This window comes from Ictidomys tridecemlineatus, chromosome 7 (genome assembly GCF_052094955.1).
Source record: "Ictidomys tridecemlineatus isolate mIctTri1 chromosome 7, mIctTri1.hap1, whole genome shotgun sequence".
Lineage (NCBI taxonomy): Eukaryota > Metazoa > Chordata > Mammalia > Rodentia > Sciuridae > Ictidomys > Ictidomys tridecemlineatus.
This window is the reverse complement of record NC_135483.1, coordinates 125,122,542-125,147,758: the sequence shown is the minus strand read 5'-3', so window position 1 is coordinate 125,147,758 and position 25,217 is coordinate 125,122,542. Positions and strand designations below refer to the sequence as shown.

Here is a 25,217-nt window from a genome sequence, read left to right as displayed (position 1 = left end):
AAACTAACCTGGTTTGTACTAGAAATGCAAGAGAGCGCACAGACAAGAGAAACAGAGAGTGGCAGAGTTGGAAACATAAGTCCCTACTTGGTTTATAAAAAGAAAAAGAGGGACATTTTCTTTGTAAAAGAGAAAATCTTCAATACTCTTTATACAGTCATAGAAAAAGTTTGGGAAAACCAAGGGACATTTTTGATGAGTTTTCTTCAGAAGAAAATTATGTAAACAGGTAATATTGGAATCCTTCTTTCCTTTTCTCCTTCCTTCCTCCTTCCATTCCTGTTCTCTTCGTTTTCCCTTGCATTTTTCCTTCCTACTACCCTAGCAAATTAAATGATCTTTCATGTTTTCTCCCTTCATTCTGATTATGGCTACAATTGCAGAGTTGATTTAGAAAATCACCGTGCCAGGGAGAGCTCCTGCCCACCACCAATCCTGGAAGACTATCTTTCAAGATTCTAGCATCAGAATCAACAAACTGGGCATGACCCACAGCATTCTGAAAAATATTTTTTTAATCATATCATTGGAGGCATTGTAACTTGTCTTTTCAATGTTGTTTTTATAAAATAGGGAAAAAAAATTTTATGAAAGAGAAAAAAATGTCAGTTTTAAGTCACTGTAAAATAAAAAATAAATAATAGTTGAAAATCATGAATATTTTAATATTTATATTTCATGTTTTTTTCATATGTTTCATATGTTTTTGGTATTAAAATTGTGCTGGAATCACAAGATTTTCTAGCTTCTAAGAGATATTTATAGGCACTTAATCATTTATTTAAATAATCTACAAAATGGAACAAAACACAAAATATTGAAGTTGTTTATATGTTTGAAATTTTGAAATGCTAACAATTTTTTTTTAAAAAAAAGACAACATATACCAAAACAAAACTAATTGGCATATTTTAATTCTACAAAAATGTATAAATATTTAAATTTACAGTAAAAGAACAATTATACCATATAGTAATGTTTACAATATTTAAAATTTTTAATTTTATGCACAATTTACTTTTATAAATGCTAAAGAACTGTGTGTCAGGCATATATTTAGAACATTTTTGAAATTACTTCTTTCTAGCTGTGACTATACTGACTGAGAAAACAAAACTACCCCCCCACACCCAATCATAAGATCATCAAGTCCTTTTTTGTCCCCCTTGTGCTATTCTTAGCTGAAAGTACAACTGGAACCAAGCAGCAGCTGATATTCATTTTTACACTAAGTGAATTCACAATGAAAATTCCAATTTTTAAAATAGATGTATTATAGATAAAGCCTTAATCATTTAATTTTTCATTTTCCTTTTAACTCATTAGAAACAGAAGATTAAGTGATTTGTTCTCTTTACAGAAAAAAAAAGGATAACTTTATAATGACACACAAGTGTCATTAAAGTGGTGTTTGTTTTTGAAGACAGGCAGAAGACTGCCCTACATCACTACTATTTCAGAAGGATTTTAAAAACAAATACAATGTAAATTTCCTTTAGAATTTATTGAACAATATAAAACAAAAGTTGGGCACAAATTTACACAAAGTATTTAAAACACATTTCTGGTGTTCACTCAACACCTTAAATTCATACAATATCTTATAATTAATAGCAGTTTGAACATAATATAGTAAAACCAGATGCATCCTGCACTGTGGAGAAGAGGGGTTGATCTTATCTAGTCCTTATTTTAACACACTTGGAGAAAAGGTTGGGAAGCGGCTGAATCCTGCAACACAAGCTGCCTTAAGACAATTGGATTTATGTGGCCCAAATGAATTAGAAATATATCTAGCATTTGAAGATATAAGTTATGCAGAATGACTACTTGTGGATATTGACACATCCATTAAGATCTTGACTGTCTTTCTTATAACTTAAGAATTCGTAAGTTTTGCAGCCTCTGAGACTAGATTTAACATCTACAGATGGGATGCAAGTTGAAATGGTTGTGATTGTGCATGACTATCATTTCTTAAATGGTGGAAACAATGTGTGTGGGGGGGCTCAATATTTTAGGGTGTACTTAAGCAATTTATGGTATGATCCTAAACTCCCAGCATTTTTTTAAAGTAAAAAAAAAAAATGGTCCAGCTATGTTGTTGTTTTTTTATTTTCTTCTCCTTTTATTCATTTTTTTCTTTCTTATTTATTAAACTGTTTCTAAGCACCAAAGCAAAATCAAATTTATGACTTATGTTTACTAGAGTCTCTAGAGCTACATTGGGAAGCCCAGAAAAATCTGATTACCCTGCAGCTTTTGAAACTTAGTAACATGGAACTAACCAATGTTCACAATAATATATGGTCCAATTCTCTGTCAAACTGAAGGCTATCTTTACTTTTAGCTTGAAGATAATTATAAAGAAAATGGAAGAGACCGTGCTCCATAAGTTACTACTTTAAGAGGCTCAGCTTTGTTTCCTGAAACCCAGTTTGCTCAATGATTCTATAATGTTCTATCATTCTGTAATCATGCTATTTTTAGGAAATTTCTTTATTTTTTGTGGCAGGTCTTATTGCCTGTGCTATTATTTTGTAGAACTAATTTTATGTAAATATGAATGATGTTAAGAATATAAATATTTCTAAAGATTCAATGTACTAATAAAAAAATTTGACAAAGCCTTTTTTGTCACATTATGTCCTTTTTATAATATTTTGGAGCAAGAGAATGAAGCTATATATTAACAATTAGCAGTCCTGGCATCATTGCTGGTAGCTGTAGGATCCTCAGGCAAACTATGTTACCTGTCTGGGTCTCACTCTTTTATCTGGAAACACAGAACCTAAGAACAGAACATCTGTAAAGTTTTAAGATTTCTGTAATTGTTTTTCTTCATAGACTTGCACTTAGAAAATAAATTTAGTAACAGCTATTATGAGACCATGAAAATATGTAAAAGTTTTAAGAAAATGTAATATATCCCCTCTAAAAGTTAAAAATCTGAAAACCTTCAGGAGTTCATTGAATATAACCAACAAATTGAAATTAAAATTATTTATAGCTTAATGAAGCAACTTATATCGTATAGCAGCATTTATATAAAATGTCATATTTCATTTCTATAAGGCAGGATATTTTATTACAGAGAACAACATATAGTCCATATTTTAATATGAAGGATTTTAGAAAGCAAATTATCGTTCGGAGACAAAGTTATGCAAATCTTGTATAAATATATTACTGGAATTTAAAATTTAGACACACAAAAAAGAATTACACAGTAGCACTTAGCAACTTTAACACATACTTTTCAGTTCATTAGTTCAAGAAATATTTAAAGAATACTCAATATGTGCTAAGAACTATCCCAGATAATGACGATACCCAGTGAACAAAACTGTCAAATATACGACCTTCAAAATGGACTTACTGGGCTGGGGTATAGCTTAGTAATAGCACTTACCCAGCATTCTTGAGGCCCTGAGCTCCATCCCTCAGGGCAGAAAAAAAAAAAAAAACAACCCAATAGACAAGCAAAAAAATAAATAAAAAGGCAAACAACCTATTCTAGAGTATGTGATGGGAGCAGGGTACTGGGAGAGGTGGAAGGGCAGATAGAAGAGAAAATTAAACTTATAGCTTGTCAGAGGTAAAGGGGATAGGGTGGGAAGGAGGACAACAGTATATCTTACTAATGAGGTGATATTTGAACAGAGATCTCAAGAAAGTGAGCAAGAGAGCTTTGTCAGGCAGAGGGAAAAATATACTAATGCAGAAAGTCACATGGAAACCTGTTAGAGAAAGTAAAAAGTGAGAAGAGATAAGAAATACAGTAAGGTGTGTGTGTGTGTGTGTGTGTGTGTGTGTCTGTGTGTGTGTGTGTGTGTGTGTGAGAGAGAGAGAGAGAGAGAGAGAGAGAGAGAGAGAGAGAGAGAGAGAGAGAGAGAGAGAGAGGAAAGTTCGTATCTAAGGAACCTGAGGGTCTATGGAGAGGGCTGTCATCATGAAGTACCTTGAAGGTCTCTGAGGAGAAATGAAAAATCATTGGAAGATTGGGTGCAGGGAAATGACACATTCACATGAATATTTGACAGAATCACTATGTCTGTTACATTGAGAAAAGACCAAGACAAGGAATGGCAAAAGTAGGGAACCAAATTATAAGCACGTTGCAAATAAAAAGTATGAAGTCAGTGACTCACAGTGGATATGGTGGGATAACATTGATGCCTGGATATTTTAAAGGTAGCATCAAATGAATTTGAAAATGGAAAGATGAGAAAGGGAGAAGTCAAAAGATATTTTAGATTTTTGACATGAGCATCTAGAAGTTTGGAGTTGTATTAACTCAGATGAGAAAGACCATGGAAGTGGGAGGATTGAAATAAGGAATGCTTTGGAAATCCAATCAAGTTTTAAATTTTCTATAGTATATGAAAATATTTTTGAAATAAAAATTGAATGTTTTCATTGCTTTCTGGTTTGGGATGTTTTATAATATTTTATGTCTTTTTGTTGTTGTTGTGAGGCACTACCATGGTATGTGTTCAAACCATCTGAATAGTCTTTGAAAATTCTTCCTTAGCTTAAAATTCATGCAGGTTTAGGTTTTCTTGTATTTTCACTAGGACAATAACAAGCTTTCAATCATTTAAAGTGCTGTTGAAATACTTCAAATTCAGCTTACATGAAGTAATTGTATTTTTAAAAATTTGTCATTAATTATTAACTATCCAACATATAACTTTTGATTAACAAAATCAAAAGTAAGTGGGAGATATATAAAAGAACATTTGTCAGTTACTCCTCTGACACAGTATTAATATTCAAAATATATAAAGAACCCCTAAAACTTAAACAAAAAACACTACCAAATATCTCAATCAATAAATGTGCAAATGATCTAAATAGACATTTCTCAGAAGAATAAATGCAAATAGTCAACAAATATGTGACAAAATTTAACCATCTGTAGTGATCCGGGAAATGTGTGTCACAGCCACACTGAAATTTCATCCCACTCCAATTAGAATGACAATAATAAATAACTCAAATATCAGTCAGTACTGGTAGGATTTGGGGAAAATGCAAATTTATACATTGTTGGTGGGACTGCAAATTAGTATGACCACTGCAAATTAGTTGAAAAACTATCTGGAAATTCCTCCAGAATGACTAGGAACCACCATATAACCCAGCTATCTCACTATTCTGTATTTAACCCAGAGGACTAAAATCAGCATGCTATGATGATATGTGTATATCAATGTTTATAGAAGTGCAATTAATAATAGCCAAGTTATAGAATCATCCTAGCTCCCTGTCAACAGATGAATGAATAAAGAAAATGTGGTATATAAAAAGAGAATGGAGTTTTACTCAGGAGTAAATAAAAATGGAATTAAAAAAAAAGAATGAAATTAAGTCATTTGCTGATAAATGGATGGAACTGGAGAACCTCATGCTAAGTGAAATAAGCCAGACTCAGAAAATCAAGCATCAAATGTTTTTTCTTATTTGTGGATGCTAGAGAAAAATAAAACTTTTAAAAAGGACTTCTCATGAAACAGAAGGGAGATGAATAAAGTAGAGAAAGATCAAGGGGCTGGGAGGAAAATGGGAAAGTACTGAGGAATGATGTCCATCAAAGTATGATATGTTCATGTATGAATATACCACAATGAATCTGTTTTATATATGCAATTATAATGTACTAATTAAAAGAATAATAATGGTAATAATAGCAGAGAGATCACTAGAGTACAGCAAGTTCAGGAGGCAGGAGTGGGGAATGAGATAGATCAATTATGTTATGTACATGTACAAATGTGACAGAGTGATTCTCACTCTTATGTATAATTACCATGGGCAAAAAAAAAAAAAAAAAAGAAAGAAAAAGAAAAATAATTTAAGCTTTTCAATTTTAAGGGACAATGCATTTTAGTCAGAACAAGTAGAAAATGGGGCGGGGGGGGGGGGGAGGGAGTGTCAGAAATAGGAAATGGGATTGTTGTCAGGCCTCAGCTGACTTGAGAGGCCATGATCAATTTAAGGAAGTGGTTCACTGCCTCTGGCAGTAAGATCTGCCTTTCTAAATTTTTTGTCAACTACAGAGTCTATCCTTAAAAAAAATGCTCTGACATTCAAACTTTTTCTTACAATTTTAGAAAACTGAGAGATTTACAAAGACCTCCAAGTGTGGATGTCTACATTTTTAGGAGCAAATCTGAAATGCTCCACCTTGCACATTCCTTCTCTAGAATTGAACCAATACAAATTCAACAGAAGAAGGAATGCTACCTATAAAAACCATTCAAGAACTTACTAACTTTCAGAAAATGTTTGTATTTTCATTATAAAAGATTGTAGGTACATGGGGGAAGTTGTATGCAATCATAATATAGTTTCTTTAAGAGCTTTTATGGAAAAGATGAGGGCAAAAAATTGGAATCTTCTGCTTCAGAAGACATGTCTCCCATCCTCTGCCCCACTCCCAGCTCCCAATTATTTTGAGCTGCTCAATACATTTATCACAAATAAAACACTTGTGTGAAACAAATTTATGGGCACTGAAAATAATGTCAGATACAGAAACTTATTAGTAAGAATCTCACTGATTGATATTTCTCCCCCTTTTTTTCCTATTGCTTATGTATCTTGAACACAAACTGCTTTAAGATGAAGAACATGTAAAGTTTCTCTAATTATGTGGGTTATGATTTATAGTAATTGATATCTAGCAGTTTAATTAAAATAAAAGCTTAATGAATGTATAGAGTTCATTAAGTCCCCTGGTGATGAAAATGTTAGTATGATGGCATAACAATGAAATTCTAATAGCAGTGCATTCATTTTATTAAAGTTAAAAATTAGAACTATAGTAGTGATTAAACTAAAATTTTTAAATGTGAAAGAATTTAAGATTAAGTCTATAACTCTAATTTGGTCCTACAATTCTGTACAGTGTGATAAGCCACAGACTCTAAAGAGGAAGGGGATGTTGTTTGTGGAGATAGGGACATGGCTACAGATTTAGTTTGTGCCATGGAATTGTTTATCTTCAGCCTGTGTTAGGAATGATTGCAACCCAGCCACCATGTCTCTTCCAAGGACTGTTTCCATTTCCCTCCATCATTCTCCTCAATATCTGGCTAATTTCTGCTTGCTTCATTTGAATTTGCATTTCCTATTTAAAGCGAATTTTCAAATTCTTCTCTTTTTGTTTAAATGTGATGTTTTTGTAAAGACTATGAATTCAATATCCAATTTAATGTTTTTTTCCTAGTACAAAATGTGGAACCTGATATTTTGTACAATGAATTCGATGCTCAGAAATAATTTGTGATCATATTTGTTGACATAGAAATTCAACATGTTCCTATGAAGGTCCAGTACAAAGAGTGAATATATAAAGCAATTGATAATATTTCATAATGAAGATATTTTGTAAGGCATTTACATTATATCTCTCTCAATCACTATGACAGCAAAAAATAAATTAACCTCCCATTAACCTTGTGACATGAGGGCAGTAAGATTTTTTTTTTAAAAAAAAACAAACACAATTTGTTTTTCAAGTTGTTCCATAGCTTAATAACACTTGGCTATTATTTATGTTTTTTATGTGCTTCTTCAATGAGATACAAATTTTAGTAGGGAAATAATCCAACATTCCTAAAAATGAATTATAAACAACTATGTTTTAGAATACTAAAAGGATTTTTAAAATTTTCATTTCAGCAATTATTATTTTCCCCTCATTGAAATAATGGAAAACCGAAAGTATAGACACTTTGATGGCTTGGGGGAAATAGTCTTCATGCCCCCAGGGTCATGTTTCTTAGCAGCCATTGTTGGGATCTGCTTCCACTACAGTCCTGCATGGTAGGCACCATTTTGTCTTCTTCAGAAGGTTCATCTAGACATTGGTTACTGTTAACATGTCTCAACGTGAGTCTCTGTAAAAGATAATCAATAATCAGCTCAGGCTCTTTCATCTTTAGCTTTACTAGCACATCAGATCAAAAAAGCTCTTTAAACAATCCTTTATCATTTTTTTTTTCAGTGTATTACATTGTGATATGTTTGTAGAAGGAACTGTGCATAGGTGTCTCTGAGTTAATTATACAACTCTGATGGTTAAGGAGTTATTCTTGTCTAATGCACCTTTATTTGCAGATGGTTAAAGCAATTGGCTAATATTTATCATGGGTTGCCAAAAATTCAGGCTTCTTTGCAAAAAGCCCATTGTGAGCTCTAAGTATAGTTGAGGGCTGCAAATATTAACAAGCTTTCATAAAAGCTTAGTTTTCTTAGGCATGTGTTATTCAGTAACTATTTGGTAAACATGCAAATAGATGTCACAGCTGTGGCCCAAATGAACAAAACTGCTAGTGATGTTCCCATTTCAAAATATTAAACAAACCATAGTATCTGACACATTTATTTTAGAATAGTGATTCATGGCAACAAATGATCTGTCTTACTTGATAGTATGATCACCATATTTTGATATACATTTTTTAGAATTTGAACATATGAATATCAAATAATAGCAGGGATATTATGATCAGATTTTTAAAAATGCTATGCTTGTTTATTTTTGCTTTCTTCATAATTCTAAAAGGTGTTCTCAATTATATTGAAAATCACATTTTTGAAATTTCCAGATATATATTTTTTAAATCCATGTGCTTTATATGTACTAATTATATATAGTTTTCTTCAGTTTCATGGGCAATGCCTAGAACCACATTAGATGAAAAACTCCCCAACCAGAAAAATTTATGAAGTTATTTGTGGGTATATCTTTAAAATAGCACCCCAGATCCCCCCTTTTTTTGTGCAAATTACCAAAATTAATGGTTGACAAAAATCTTTCCTTCCCCTCCTTCCCTTCCTATTATTCATTTAGATTAGGACTGAAAACACCCAGAGCTGCCCTGTTGTGAGGAAAGACAGAACAAAGAATTGGCTGTGGTGGAGGATGTCCAATAGACAATAAGCAGGAAATTAAAAGAGCAAGACTACTAGAAGTGAAGGAGATTTCAAGATTGAGACCTTTGTTGTTGCTTTTTAATACATGAATCAAACTATTTATACTCAAAAATGGAGAAAAAAGAAATTGTCAAGGATAGAAAGGCAGGAAGATAGTTGATTTATTCTTTTCATCGTGCCAGTAATTCAAACACCAGCCAGTTAAAAAAGATCCAAATGAAACTAAAGCAATTTTTTTTTCCTAAAAAGTTCTAGTCAACATCAAAAAAGAATCTTCAATTTTGTTACTTACCTGAGGTCATTTGTATATATATATATTCTCCTTCAAAAAAAAATCACTTACCATTTCATGCTTCTATTAGGTCCTTTTTCTAAGAAAGTATGAATTGTACTTATATCTAGTACATTATTGCCCATTGAAATACCCCACAAAGCTCTGTCATTATCTTAGTCTAAGCTGATCACACAACAGATGGATTCTTTGATCAATGATCAGATCAGATACCTTAGGCCAAAATGGAATAAACTGAGATCTTTTCTCTTGAAGGATCAAATTAAGTATTATTAAACATTACACAAATGATGACAATTAAAAAAAATACTAGTAAGCATTGTTCTTTCTAAAAAATGCATGAATATTTCTTTTGAAGGTATTTATTAATAGCCTAAATACACTGCTGCTAAGATAACAAAGACCAACCAAAAATTTCTCCTTTTTACTGTAGTGCAGTAGGAAATCAGACATTTTAGGCTCAGATAGACTTGTGTGAATTCTTCTTCCGCCACTTACTAGCTGTGAATATTTGGGCAAGCCACCAAATCATTCTAAGGAATCAGATTTTTTTTTGTCAGAAAATACTTGGTTAGATTTATGAATGCTTACAAATACCCCTTCCTCTTCTGCTAAAAATAAACAGACCTTGAGTCAGCTAACTAACTCTGGTCCCTTAGCAACCTGATAAAGATAAAACAGCTAACTATATGTTCCTAGGCAACACAGTTTATGGTAAAAATGACCTCTGATTGATAAATTGCTTCTGCAACTGAAAAATTGGTAAAACACCAAATTCATGTAAGAAGATAAATTCAGGGATTCTGAGGGTAGACTCCTGTAATTTCCAGTGTCCCCTTGGGTTCTTGGAACTGCCTGGAGAGCTGGAACAGGAGGTAACTCCTGTGAGGATAAGACTATTAAGCCGATGGTTTCTACATCTGGCTGAATGGATCTCATAATCTTGCACTGGGCTGTCACCTGCACAGAAGCTGTCTTCCAGAAGCCTGTAAGAAGTGCTGGGGGAACTGCCACAAGATTTCCTAACAAGAGAAGTGAGCTGTGGTCTCTGCCCTAGAACTCTATAAGTAGACATGGGGAGTGAAATTTTAGTTTTAAAATGTCTCTTGTTGGGCATTGCACATACCAGGTATGGTTAATCTGCAAGCACACTAATATAATATATGTAAATTGCCTTCCATGCAAGTCCTCTTTATGCAAAGGGTCTAAACTTAGAATTATGACTTATATTCAGAATGTCCTTATCTCAAACATGATTCAAATCCAAAAATACCCCTATTACCATCCACTTTCCATACTTCCATTGGCAGCTATGTTACAAGCAATTCAAGATCCATTGTGTCTTGCACTGAAATCCATTAGCTGGTACATGGGAACCAGAAAACCTCCCTAACCTCCCATGTATTCTCATAGTAAGGCATTGGACAACATAAAATCACATTTACTGAGTGATAAATCCAATAAAATCAAGAACTAAGATGTGTTCTTATTTGCACCGTTTACTAGAATTGCTCACCAGTTTGCTGATTTTAACTACAAGCTTCATTTTATTCCTTACTGAGAAGACAGTCATAAATCATACAAGGAGAGATAAAAGATATTATTTTTAAAAAGTTTTATTGTTATAATTATATCACTTCACCACAAAGAAATGCTTAGATTTTTTTTCATAAAGTTATTGAAAATTACATCTTATTTAGTCTTTAATAGTGCATTTTCTTAGCATTTCAGATTAAAATAACTATACACTTTATAAAGAGTGTGCTACATCTACAAACAACAAAAGCACCTATTAAAAATCAACAAAATTAAATAAACAATAAAAATTAAACATTCCATTTTTTTCAGCTATTAGGTATTTTAACTATGTTAGATTTTTTAAAATCAGCTCTGATACAGACTCTGTTGTCACCAACATGGCTATAATTAGCCCAAGAAAAAGTTGATATTTAATAAAATATTTTATTAATTATATTTATGTACATATATTTGAAATAGAAAAATATATGTTAATGATAGACTAAATACTACTTAATATGTACAGTCTCCAAATTAATGAGAAGCTAAGAAGCAAAAGACATAAAAAGTTGCCATACATAAAATTTTTTTAAACCATATTTTTAAAAAGTTTCCAGATTTCAATGATCAAACATAGCAAAAGTACTAAACAAATATAATGAAGTCTGCAACGCGAATCACTAAAAATGATTACAGAAAGTAATCAGTAAGATTCCCAAAAATATTCCTAAAAACTTCTGTTCTGGTATAGTTTCTTAGTAGCCATTTTTGCCAAGTACTATCGTCACATGCTTCCACAGTGGGATGTTGAGAGCCATCAGCTACTTTGCTTAGTGAGAGACAGGACTGGGTGGTTATATGAAGAAGAGTGTGGGTCTGTTTGACAAAGAAAATAATGAATAATGACAAAAATCAAGTACAAAGGCAGTAATAAATCAATCATCCTGGGCAACACACAATTTCTACTGGATAAGGATGGAAGACACACATCACAATAATTGCATCCATGGAGCTGTGAGCCACATTCTTTTAGACGGCTTTAATGTCAATGGTACTCAGCAGGATTGAATGGAGATAAAACAGAACTATGAAGAGGAGCTTGAGATCAAATGATGAAACATTTTAGAGAAAGAGAATTTTGGATAAAAGAGATTATGTTCTCACAATTTAGGAATAAAATGCCTTTTAGGGTCAAAAGTGTTATTTTGTGAGTGTATATTCAAAATAGTTTGTGAATCCAGAGGATTATCAATTAATTACTGTGCTTGGCCTTCTAATTCCTTTGACTTAAACTTTAGTAGGAGGTAGGAAAGGATCTGGGGAATAATTTAGTTTTGAGACTTTGCTCTATTTTGTACAGTATGGTATTCAATTGTTTCTGCTTGAGGAACATGGGGCTAACCTGAGATTTTTCAAATTTCCACATATATATTGACACATTCATTAGAGGTCAGCTGTAAAGTTAGCAAAACATGAAAAACGATCAACTATATTTTGGCTTTTAACTTCATCAAGGTCTCCACATATAATTTTTCATTAATTAATTGATTTGACTGTTTCACGATTTCTATAGATGTTCTCTGCAGGAGCATAAACTCCATAAAGTCCATAGACCATGGCTACTTGCATCCGCAAGCCCAGTGCCAGCCATGCGAGACACTATGTAAGTGCACGGGTTCAAACGCTGAATGAAAGGCCAGTGTGGAACATAAATACAGAATAAACTACATCTCTTGAGCAGCTAAATGGACACAATCATTGGATTCACTGTTTCAAGCATTTATCTTCTATAGTAAAATGGTAGGTAATTTTACTATAGAAATATCTAAAGATAGGAAAGATACAATTATAATACACCATATATTATTTGTAAAAATGATACTTTTAATGATGTAGTTTTATTTGCTAAGAAGAATAGTTTATTTTTTTAAAAACCAGGCCTGAATTTCCCATACACACTGTTCGAAATTTCTTGGCTAAATCATCCCCTACTCCAAATAACTTATCTTCTTGCAATAAACTTTTTTTTCTTTTTTTTTCGGTAAATGTCATGTTAACATCAAAGACCCTACTGTTAGGAATTATGAATTCCATGTGTCATTAAAAAGAATGAACTACAGGGTTTTTTGTGTCATAAAACAAAAACAAAAATTGTTTTCCTTAGGATATTAAGGCCAGGAAAAGCGACTTCATGGCATGAATAAAATATAACAATATCATAAGAAACACACTTAGAACATTTTCTTAAGAAATATTTATTACAAGTATTGTCATGAAAAACTTGAAAAAACTTTCATTCTAGGTTGTTCTAAAAAGTCATAAAATGGAGAAAATTTAAAAATCTAAATTTCACTGCCATGAAAATAACTTTTCTTTTTAAAAAACAGATAAAATTATTTAAAATACACATTTCTTAAAAGCAAAATATGGGGTTGGGGTCATGGTTCAGCGGTGAAGTGCTTGCCTGGCACGTGCAGGGCACTGGGTTCAATCCTCAGCACCACATAAAAATAAATAAAAAACTGAAAGTATTGTATCCAACTACAACAAAGTAAATATTAAAAAAAGCAAAATATAATTTCTGGGTATTCTGTTCAGGACAGACAGCAATTATTAATATTCTATGTGTTTTCTAGTAATTTTAACATTTATGTGTATTTGTACAAGTAAGGTCATCAAATTATATATATCCTTCTTCAATTTATGTTGTATATTTTCTATCATTAAAATAATCCTTTAAAACTAGTAGGAAATAATATCTATGAAATAGACTTGCTAAAATTAACTTTTTTTGTCTTGGGAGTTTCTTTTTGAGTTTGAACTAGTACAAATAATGCTGTGAAAAACATTTTTGAACATATCTGTGTACATCTATAATAATTTCTAAAGAAATGATTAACAAAGAACATTTTAAAGAAAATAGTTAGAGAAAATTAGAGTTTTAGAAGTGAAATTAAAAAGGTCTGAATATTTTAATACAAATTAGTACAATTCTTTACCCAAACTACCTGTGATAATAATTTAGTAAGAATAGCAGCAGCTGCTATGGCTTACTAAATGGCAGGCTACAGTATCGTGTCAATTTTACTGCATCTTCATTGGTATTATGTTTTTCTTAATACATAAATGTTTGCTATAATTACAGAATAAAAAAAGAAATGGACAAAATAACAGTCATGATATAATTTTATGTATTATTTTGATAGTTATTTCAGTTATTATTTTTAAAATTTCCATTGGCTATCTATATTCTTCCTATGCAGTTCGTTCATGACCTTATATGATTTTATATTGTGTGTCAAATTGTTTTCTTTAAAATGCTCTTTGTTAAGCATATCAGTCCTTTACCTTTTGTTTCCAATGCCTCAATAAAAGGTTGTCATGCTAACTCAATTTTGAAGGCAATGTGACATACAGGCTGACATGCAGCTTACTGAAAAATACTTTTCCTTTGGTTTTATTTAAAATATTGACTATAAAATAAAGTAATAAACCCTAAGTGAACATTATGTTTTGTTTATATATAACATTAATTAATTTCTATTTTTTGAAATGCAGGACATAATTATTTCCTTGGACATATAAATTTAAATCAAACGATTTTAAGGTGCATAGAAATGATTTCTGTCATTAAACATATTAGTATATTTCACTATCTAAGACAAGGTGTATCATGAAGTATCTCTAAATCTACCCTTCCAAAGATACAATTCATACTTAGAACCAGCTGGAATCAGGAAAGGGAAACAATTTTGATGACAAATAATATTGCATAATTAGATCATACCTTTACTAAAGAACACTGTTATAAAACAATATTTAAATAAACAAATACAACTGACTGCATAGTTGATTTAAGAGCCAATCATACAAGTCTCAGTTGGCATACTAAAAGTTTAAAATAAAACCAATAAAATTAATTGTTATAATACATAATGATAAATGGATTAAGAATAAACTTGGACTATTTTAGGTATTTAATTTCATGACATAGGTGCTAGGTTTCCCCTATTGACCAAGTATAGAATAACAACTCTTTACAATTAACTTGGTAAAGTTATTATTCAAATATTAATTATGATCACCTGACAAAGTAGTCTGTGCAGTCAGTAGAATGGGTTGTAAGCATTCTACACCTCAAGCATAGATGACTAACAAGGAGGAGCTACAACTGCAACACTTATCTATTGAAACTTCTATTCACTAGTTGATTATAATGCAAAATCAAAGCTAAGGGGTAATGTCTAATGGTTACCTCCTTTAAAAGGTAAACCAAGCCATTGTTTTTATTAGGAATTCTACACAGGGATATGGCTACATTGTATTTACAGATTACTTACCTTGAAATTATATTCCCATTTACCTGCTTTCTGATAAAGATAAATAAAAGAGGGGGGTAGTAAGTAAAGTCTAAATATAAGCTTCTGTGATTTCAGTAAATATCAATCTAACATAGTTTACCTACTGAAAAAATTCCATATATTTCAGCTCTGAGAAACATTTCATACAGATGGGTATAGAATTCATAACAAGAATTTCTCAGTCAACTTGCTCAGTCACATGAAAAACAAGACTTATTTTTAGCATCATATTTTGCTCCCTTTTTTTCTTTGTTGCATAGTGTTTGTTGAGCACAAGTGTTCTGATCTAAAATTAGATTCTCACACTGTATGTAGCTGCCTAGATGTTAAAAAAGAAATGTGATTAAGTGCACATACTGCAGGAAAATGTAAATTTGAAGGAGATTGGAATACACTTAGGATGTGCAACAGCCTATAAGAAAATTTGAATAAATTAGAATGGATGAGCAACAGACTTTTATAAAAATAATTTTAAAAATCACTTCAGTGTCCCCAGCACCATTAATAAACAAATATTTCTCTGTTAGATTCAATTTAGCTTTTCTCTTTTGTTTGACTCTGTGACAATATGCATTTCATGGCACTGAAGTGTTTGACTGGTAATTTATTCAAGGGATTATAGACCAGGTGGATATTCCACAACTTTGCTAATGATGCTCAGGTTGCCTCCAAATCAAACAAATTAGACCAGGTAAAAAGTGACAGACAGCAAGTTAAGTTTATAATTGTGCTATTTAAGAAATATTTAGTTATTGGCTGACTATGTAGTTCAGTGGTACAGTATTTGCCTAGCATGTGTAAAGCCCTGGGTTTGAATCTCCAGAACTACAAAATACCAGAAAAAAACAACAACAAAAGAGAAATGTTGAGTTAGGAAAGTGAGAAATTCTATATTTCAAATCAGAGTAAATCAGCAGTATGCATTTATTATAAACACAAGCTTATTTCCATTTAATTGAAAGGAAAAGCAACTGAACATTAATTATATTCAGAATATGAGTAACTAAAGTGTGCGAGCATTAGACCACAGTGTCAGAGTAGTTTCATGACTGTTTATCTAAATAGATGATATTTATTGAAGAATAATTTTCCTATTATTAAGAAAAGGAGAAATCTTATGTGAACAAAATTTGGTACTGCAAATAACTGTTAACATTTGATTATCTTATTTATAATACTGTACATTTAGCTTATTAGATCTTCACCATTGGGAGCCTCTAATTATTTATAGTTTTTCAATTACCTTGAGAAGTAATGTAGTACAGTAGAAAAATTGCTAGATTAAATACCAGAAATCTGAGTGTGCAAACTTAGCCAATATTTATTCTATGCTCCAATTTATTAATATGATAAACACAGAGAATAAGAAGCTCAATCTTATAAGACCATTCAATTGTATAAAAAAACAGATAAAATTATATAGCACTCGATTAACTATTCTGAAGCAGCTGGATAGACTCCATGTTTTCAGGGCTCATGACACTATTTCCATTTGTCTCTGGATATTTCAACAATTCTGCTCCTATTTATGACTTTCCTTTCTAAGACTGAAAGGACTGTAGAAGATAAGGTGATGGAATATTTCAGCTGTTCACACTGTAAGATTCAAAACTGTACTGATAACTAGCTTCTTTGAAAACTTTATTAGGACCTAAATCCTAGCTCTGCTGCTAGCAGGGTAATCTTTGTGCTTTAGCTTTCTCCTGATAAAGGTTGGAAGAAGAGAACTTTAAGGTACGTTTCAGCTCTATAATTCTGTGAACTCCACCAATTTTTATTCTGCCTTGAAACTGCATGACCTCAGAGGTTTCTCAAAGAATAATAATTTTGCCCTTGCTAGCAAAGGATAAAGAACTGAAGAATCGGTGAGCAGCTCTCACCCATTTTCCACTCTGAAGACTAGAGCTACAGAGCAGTGACTCATTCACATCCCAGCACCTCTGGCCCTTTGCTTCCTTTCTCTCCCTTAGACCCCCTGGAAGCCTTGCATTTTCCAAAGTGCATTCATGTTTTTTTTCCCCCACTAAGTTTGCAATAATTTCCAACATCACATAAAACACCATGGAAAATTCATAGATATTTGGTACTGTCTAGACCAAACTTTAATAGAGATTGTTAAAATATAGAGATTTGGACTTAGGGTGTCAAGCACAGTTCTCACATTCTATTTTTCTAATAAGTTCCCAGGCGATGCATGCCACTGATCCTAGAACTACCCTCTGGGTAGCAAGTATAGGGACTATTAGGTGGACTAAAGGGACTCTGAACAAGAAACTTAAAATTAAAGGAAACTATAGAAAAATAAATGTTTTATTTCAATTTTTTTGGAAACTTATCTTTTTTTTTTAAATGACTTCTGACACATACAATCAAATTTCAAACTTGAAATTTTGAAAAAGGCAGGGCATTATTCCTATCATTGTTCCATTCTCAGGTGATTTCTCTACATTATGATTTACTTATTTCTAAAAATTTGGCAAAGTGATGACATTAGACAAATTGAACAACATAATTTTCAAAGCATATAAACATATAGGAGAGTAAATTAAATTCTGACACTTATTTTTAACATGAAAAGATTACTTGGTTAAAATGAAATTTCTTAATATTTATAGCATATAGCTTGTGTGTGTGTATTCTAAAAGCAAAGTTAATGTGGCTTGAAATTTTACAGTGCTCTGAAATATTACAACAGATAACTGCTAATCATCCAAAAGGGTAAATTTTCAAAAAAAGAAAATTTTGTTTTTATCTTAGATGAAGCCACATTTTTTACTTGTCTTATAAACTTCCTTAGCATTCAATAACATTGTTACTGACAGAATATATACCTTTTAAAAAAGTTTATACTTAACTACTAACAGGAGTTACCTTAGAAATGAAGCAATTTGAGTTATAAGTATAGAAGTTATTGTTCACTCAAGAGGTACAAAAAAGTTTGAAGACTATAAGTGGTATTCTGAAATTTGACTGTGCTATATCTTATCAAAATGGACAATCATTCCCCTTTCTGAATAAATTTATGCTATAGTCTTTTACTTTTGGTACAAGCCAAACAAATTTCTGGTATTTGAAAGAAACTAAGCATCAACAATAAAATGTTTTATTTAAAAATAAATGCTACTTTTAGGTTTTCTACTTTTTCTATACATTTGTCTTTACTTCTCCTCATAGAAGAGATAGTGCACTGATTAAGAGTTTAGATTTAGATACTTTTTTAGTAGAGGAAACACTCTTCTCTAGCTTTAATATAAAGAACAGTGATAACAGATAATAGTTGAAAATAAAAAGAATGGTGAATCAAAAAGGTGAATAAGATACTGACAGGCAAGGAGTATCAATATAACACATTGCCACAACACAGAAAGGAATCTGGATGTTTGTCCTTAATTATGTCCCAGAAGAATTTTTGTCCCAAGAGACTAGTAACATTATATAAATTTCAGGCCAGAATTAATCCTATATAACCAGTTTTAAATCCTCTACAAATTCAGTCAGTTTTCCTGATATTCATCTTAAGAAACAAAGTCATGCAAATTAAAATGGCATTCAAAAAGTTTTCAAAAGAAGACCTTGTTTAAAATATCAATAATACTGAAAACTCTATAGATTGGTTTTTAAATATTTTTATTGCAGAATATTTTAAGCTTGTATGGAACACTGCATCTGTGAGACCCATTTATCTCTACTATATTATTTATCTTGTAAAATAAAGTTCAGTTTTTCTTTAAAATATATCAGTGACCAATTAATAATGTTGAAAATGTGACACATATGATGAATTCGTTTTGCTAAGCAAAGGGAAATGAAAGTGATGAATTTGTTTCTGAGGCTGCTTCCTTATGTTGAATAAAATATTTCTTTTTTATTAGCTCCATCTGATGGCTGAACTGATTTTTACACATTGCCTAGCTATAAATTCCCATCAAGAATTTTGTTGTTTTCTCTACTTTCTTCTCTATCAGAAAGGTGTGCTATATTGGCTTATTATATGAAAAACTGGTTTATCAAATTCTGGAAAACATTTTCTATGTTAAAATAGTAAAGAATTCTTTGCCATATTCTTTATAATAGTAAACATATCAGGGATTACAATGGTGCAAAATTTAAAAATTGAAAATAAGAACATATTGTCAAATTGTGCTATATGAACATCTTCATATGTACCTCTCAGATAAGTATAGCTCACCCCTGGCCTAATTTATATTGGACATTTACATGGAGATCACATATTTTAAGCATTAAAAATGATTTTTCATGTTTCATACTAATGGACCAGTTTAACCAAAGCCTACTTATATGATATGCCCTCCTAATGTCATCACATATGAGCATGAATGGTTGGAATATAATTTTTCCAATGCAGAAAAACAAAAGAGTAGGATTAACTTTTTAAAAATATGTAACTGAACTGAAGCATTAATTAAGGAGTTAGGGAAAATACTCTACCTCAGCATCGTATTCCCATAGTTGATTTCCTCTCATGTGGTGGCACTTTAGCATGATTACAGGTCCATTGAGTCTGGACACATCCAAGCATAAATCATCAGTTCGGATTTCTTTGTCAGCTGTATAAGAAAATACCTGAAAATAGAAAATTCAGCCAATAAAATAGTATCTACTTTATAAAAAAGTCACAGCATAATAGGATCCCATATGTGAAAACTGTTACGTGAGTTACATTTGTGTTTTCAAATGATTTCTGTTATGTGATCTTGAGAAAGCTGGTTCATCTCCATCTTTTTCTTCAACTACAAAATAGGGACAATGCCATTTTTTTCATAGGATTTTGGTGAAGCCTCAATTTAACAAATTAAATTAATAAACACTTATTATTTGCTGTCACCTTATGTCCTATATACTATTTTTGTTACAAAATTCACAAAAGATTAAATAAAACAAACTTTGTAAACTGTGTGGAGCTCAATAAAGAGCAGTCCTTGTTCCTACCACGTTATGGCCAATTCAACTCTAGAGAATGGTATTTTTTTAATCTAGAAATATAAATCTTTCTTTCCATAACATAAAACATTGTGTGAATTTTATTAAATATTGTTTGTGGGTTTCTTGTTTGTTTGTTTTGTTTTCCTACTGGGAATTGGACCCCTAGGGTGCTTAGCCACTGAGCCACATTCCCCAGCCCTTTGTATTGTTTATTTTGAGACAAAGTCATGCTAAATTGCTTAGGGTCTCACTAGTTGCTGAGGTTGGCTTTGAACTTATGATCCTCCTGCCTCAGCCTCCTGAGCCACTGAGTTTACAGGCTGCACCATGACACCTAGCTTGTCAATGGATTTCTGATGGTTATAGGATTATCTTCTTCAAAGATTTCATTAACAACAGGGTCTAATACTTATCTTTCTTATATGGTTTTTGCTAAGGGTAACTAAATCAGTTCTCAAAAAATCCAGAAAATGCCAAGATGCATCCTGGCCTCATTGTTAGAGGATTCAAATAGAAACTATAATAATTTTTGTTAGTTTGTGCTTAGTGCAGTTAATTTATTTATAACATTGGCTATTAAAGTTTCATGAAGCTTATTATGAAATAATCATAAAATTTGTTTTCTTCCTTTTGTTATGGTAAGTGTGGTTCAGTGTTGGGTGGATTTCTTTCTTTTTTCTTGGCAATGCCAGAGGGAGTGTAATGGAAAAGGTCATCTCAGGGCAGACTGAAGAAATTTGAGGAAGTCAGCACTAGGAACAATTCGTCAACTTCAGATCCTTTGTCTATAAACTGAACAAGTGATCTTGGAAGGATTCCCTCCACATATTGCTACTCAGTTTCTCGGAAAGTCACAAGAAGTTGTGAGAGGAAGCTACAAGTCCAGACTGTTACCATGAACAACCTTGAAAAAAGATTAAGTCCACCTCTGAAAAAAAGATTTTTCAAAGTTATACATTTTATTCAACAGAATAAACATTTGAGAAGTATGTTATGCTAACTTAATAGATTACATAAATATATCATAGATTTCATGTATGTAATTTAGAAAAGTCCCATCTTTATTACTTCATCATGTTCATATTTTAATGAAAAACATCAAGTAACCAGAAGAACAATAAAAGAAAAAAAATCAAAGATAAGCCTGTATTCTTCTCAAACATTATTTTTAAAAACACAATTATAATATTATTTAATTAAATAATTGAGTCTAGTAGTGAATCATAAACTGAGGGAAAGATCTAGAGAAAAAATTTTGCTCATTGTAGCATTATTTCAATACTAAAGGAAAACCTTTCACATTGAAATTGCTGTCATTTAATTGTATAGACATGACACCATAAAAAGAGACCTCAGACCACCCACATTCAAGTCTCTTATAACATGCATAATAATGGTCTCAGCATGGATTATCTTCAAGCCTCTGTGATAATTTGGAAACTACCTTTTGAGATATCTCTAGAGCAGTCTGTCAGATTCTTTGTTCCCAAATTCTAATTTTGATGCATTCTTTGGTGAACTAGTAGCTATCTAAAGTAATTTACATTCAAGAATGATATGTTTGTAAAATGTTTTCTCAGCCTCTATCTATCTATCTATCTATCTATCTATCTATCTATCTATCAATCATCTACCTGAAATTATCTTTCTTAGTCGTTTGAAATTGAAAGAAAATTTACCATTGGTGAAATACTTGGCATATAAGTAGCTTTTATGAAAAATATAAATCTATAACTAATAAATTAGTTTTTTTCCCCTGGCATTATTTCCTATAAAATTGAGAATAATTTGGTTTCATAACTGAGAATAATTTGGTTTCGTATCTCATTTTTATGTTTGATTGTTTCTGTGATGGATATTTTACCCTCTATATTAATAGTCAGTGCATGTTAGTATATAACTCTCCTTCTTGATTTGATCTTGAAATGATAAGGTTTGATCTGAGTTCTTTATTTTTGATTGTCTTTTTAATTATAATTGCCATTTTTGTGTTTTTTAAATGATCCTGACTGTAAAGATTCATGGGATTCAACTTTGGATGTAGTGAAATAATACACACAGAATGCTTGCAAGGTCCCAGTACATGGAAAGCATTCAGTAACTAATATTTGTTATTATTCCAATCTTGGAGCTATTCTCAGGTGTGAACTGGTATGTGGATCCCTGCTTTGATGATATATCCAGTACTCAATAAGTTGCAGGGTTTGCTCAGTCTGGCCATGCCCACAGTCCTGAGGAAATGGTTTTAATCCTGATGACAGACTTTCCTGAAACTTTCAACTAGTAACATCCCACATATTTTGTCCCTCTAGATTCACCACTTCTGAGTTCCTCATACCTTGGAGACAACCTCAAATTTGTTGCTAGGTTTTGTGAGAAGCAACTGTTCTCCATACACAGGGCCTGTTGTCTCAGTATTCCTAGTATGTGTGAATCCCAGTTCAGAACCTGCCCAGTCGGCTCTCCTGCTACTGTAGTTGAACCTCTATGCTCCACCATGACATAAGAATTTGGCTTTAAAATATTTTATCTTATAAAGCACTTTAGAGCAAACTTCCACACCTGTTGGCAACTGTGATTGGTTTCTTTCATTAGTGAAGTCTCACTGTACAATCTCACCCCCCCCAAAAGGAAACTATTCCTTTTCTCTTACCACCCAAATTGCTTTATCATTGGTAATCGATACTTATTCTTACTAAAGCCAGAACTGAGTCATACAAACCAAGGACTTAACATTTATTTTTAGTTGCTCTATTGCATCTTTAAATCAACTTTAAATATCATTGATTGATCAGAGACCACTCACTCTAATCTAAGGTGACTAGAAGCAGAATTAAATAATCTGTCTTTCCTTATATTATACAACTGAAAATAGGAAGTTAACATTAATGGGGCACCTACCTGAGTAAAAAATCACATGTAATACTCTTTGTATAAACATAAAAAACTTATTTATATACATATGTAAATAAATATAAAATATAAACATAAATTTGCCCTTTTGTTTTACTGTTTAATTAGTGTCCCTATAAATATATACCAACTTACACCATTGCAAAGAATAAGTCAATTTCTTTAAATAAAGTACAGTTTAAGGTGATTTGAATATTCTGTTTTATATACTGTGTTTCATATTGTCTAAATACACAACATTTTTATTAAGCAATCTAGTATTGCATATGTTGCTATGTAGTCTGCCACTTAAACTGGGTTTATAACCACTTAAAAGGACTTTTTTTATGCAGTTCTTTTAATTTCAGTTGTTTTGTTAGGGAAGACAGATTCTGTGTTCCCAATTTTGTGGAACTGCTTGATTAATATGCCTTCCAAAATTACTTCTATTGCCATAACCACTCAATTTTTCTTGTCTCCTAATGTATTAGTTTTCTGGGGTTACCAGAAAAAAATATCATAGAATGGGTAGCCTAAGGGGAAAAAAATATTTCTTAACATTTTGGAAGTTGAAAGTCTCAAGATCTAGATATCAGTAGAGTTATTTCCTTCTGAAGTCTCTCTCTCATCCTGTCTCATAGATGGGCAACTTCCCCATGTCTTCAACCCTCCCCCCCTTCCTCTTAAAGGACACCAGTCATATCAGAGAAGGGACAACCTAATTATCTAATTTTGCCTTATTTATCTCTTTAAAGACTGTATCTCCAAATATAGTCACATTCTGAGGGCCAGCAGTTACTAAGGAATTTAACATATGAATTTTGAGGAGGGCAAAATTCAGCCTATGACATTTATTAACCCTACAAAATGCCTTGAAAGAGACTCTACTTCTTTTAATACTTTTAAATGAAAAATATGGTATGCATGAGGTTTTGCTTATTTGACTTAAGTCACCTTGTAATCCAGAAATTGGATTAATAATTAATTAATAATACAATTTACATTATCAATCAAAATTCTGAATGTAATGTAATATCAAATTTTATCCTCTTCTGTAAGTTACGCCTACTTTAGGTTGGCAGCCTAGGTTGGGGAAGGGTATCATTGCTTTCTTGATTTTCCTGTCTTAAGCATCTTTTTTGTTTTTCACATTTCTTCTGTCCACTCTAAAATTCCCCCAGGCTGCTAGTCAGTGCTTATTCTTCAAGGATGGTAAAGTTCTAGGAGAGGTCTTACCCAAGCTGTTTGTTTCTTATTCCTTCCTGTTCTCTGACTCCACAGAGAGTGTGGCTTTTTAGAGATTCCCATACCTGAGCACCTCAGCGCAGTGCTAATAAGGAGGACAATGCATATTTTCATAAGCATCCACTTTTTATGATTTGACAAACTCTGGGAGGCATGCTGACCACAGGGGACAGGGCAGTCCAGTCCCCTCATTTCAGTTGTCACAAGCCAACTTTGTCAGGTATGAGTCAGGTCACATCTTGCAAAACTTACCAAGTGGAAGAAGCATACATCAAGTTCTCAAATGGTGTCCTTACCAAGTTCACGGCAACATGTAAACAAAGGACCTACTGTCAAAAACATTATCAAGAATTTCAAGTTGTTAGGGCTGTATATGACTACACTGGGTTGTATACCCACAAATTTACCTCATTTGAAGTCAGATTCCCAGCTCCTTCCCTTTAGAAAAACAACTACTCTCTCCATAGAAAATCTTATAGTCTTCTCTACATTCTGATGCTTCCTGCTATGGGTCTATTTGTATCTCCTATATTATGTTGCCTTATCCCCTAGTACCAAAGAAGGTGAATATTTTTGGAAAAAAGTTCATTGCATATGCAATTTGTGGTTATGATGAGGTCATATTGAAGTTGGGTGGGTCCTTGATCCAAAATGACTGATACTTTTATAAGTAAAAGATAAAGATACAGGGATAAAAGGGAGTCATGTGGTAACACAGACAGAGACTGGAGTGAGGCATGGAACAAGCCAGGGAACACCAAGAACTGCTGGCTAACAGGAGAAGCTAGCTGAGGCAAGGAATAATTCTCCCCTAGGTTTCAGAGGGAGTGAAGCACTTTTGACACCTTCATTTCAGACTTATAGCCTCCAGAACCACAAAATGATAAATTTCTGTTGTTTTAACACATACAATTAGTTGTAGTTTATTACAGCAGCCTTAAGAAACTGATACTTCCTCTTTTATTCCTGTGCTGACTGAAGACTCTAAAAGTCATGGAACAGCTTTCCAACTTACCACT

General features: G+C 32.2%; 1 protein-coding gene across 5 annotated transcripts in view; it reads right to left on the bottom strand.

The window, feature by feature from the left end:
- Nucleotides 1-1,485: 1,485 nt before the first annotated feature.
- Galnt13 (polypeptide N-acetylgalactosaminyltransferase 13) overlaps nucleotides 1,486-25,217 on the bottom strand; it is a 514,272-nt gene continuing 490,540 nt past the window's right edge. For 3 of the 5 annotated variants that reach the window (XM_040294317.2, XM_021733280.3, XM_021733370.3), the window contains 3 exons: nucleotides 19,567-19,701; nucleotides 15,097-15,126; nucleotides 10,839-11,632 (listed from right to left, as the gene is read on the bottom strand). In XM_040294317.2, the coding sequence (XP_040150251.1) occupies nucleotides 11,447-11,632; nucleotides 15,097-15,126; nucleotides 19,567-19,701 (351 nt within the window). In that variant the 3' untranslated portion in view covers nucleotides 10,839-11,446. Of the gene's footprint in view, nucleotides 7,908-10,838; nucleotides 11,633-15,096; nucleotides 15,127-19,566; nucleotides 19,702-25,217 lie in introns of those variants that run through there. The other 2 variants (XM_078017424.1, XM_005315793.4) reach the window with 2 other exon arrangements.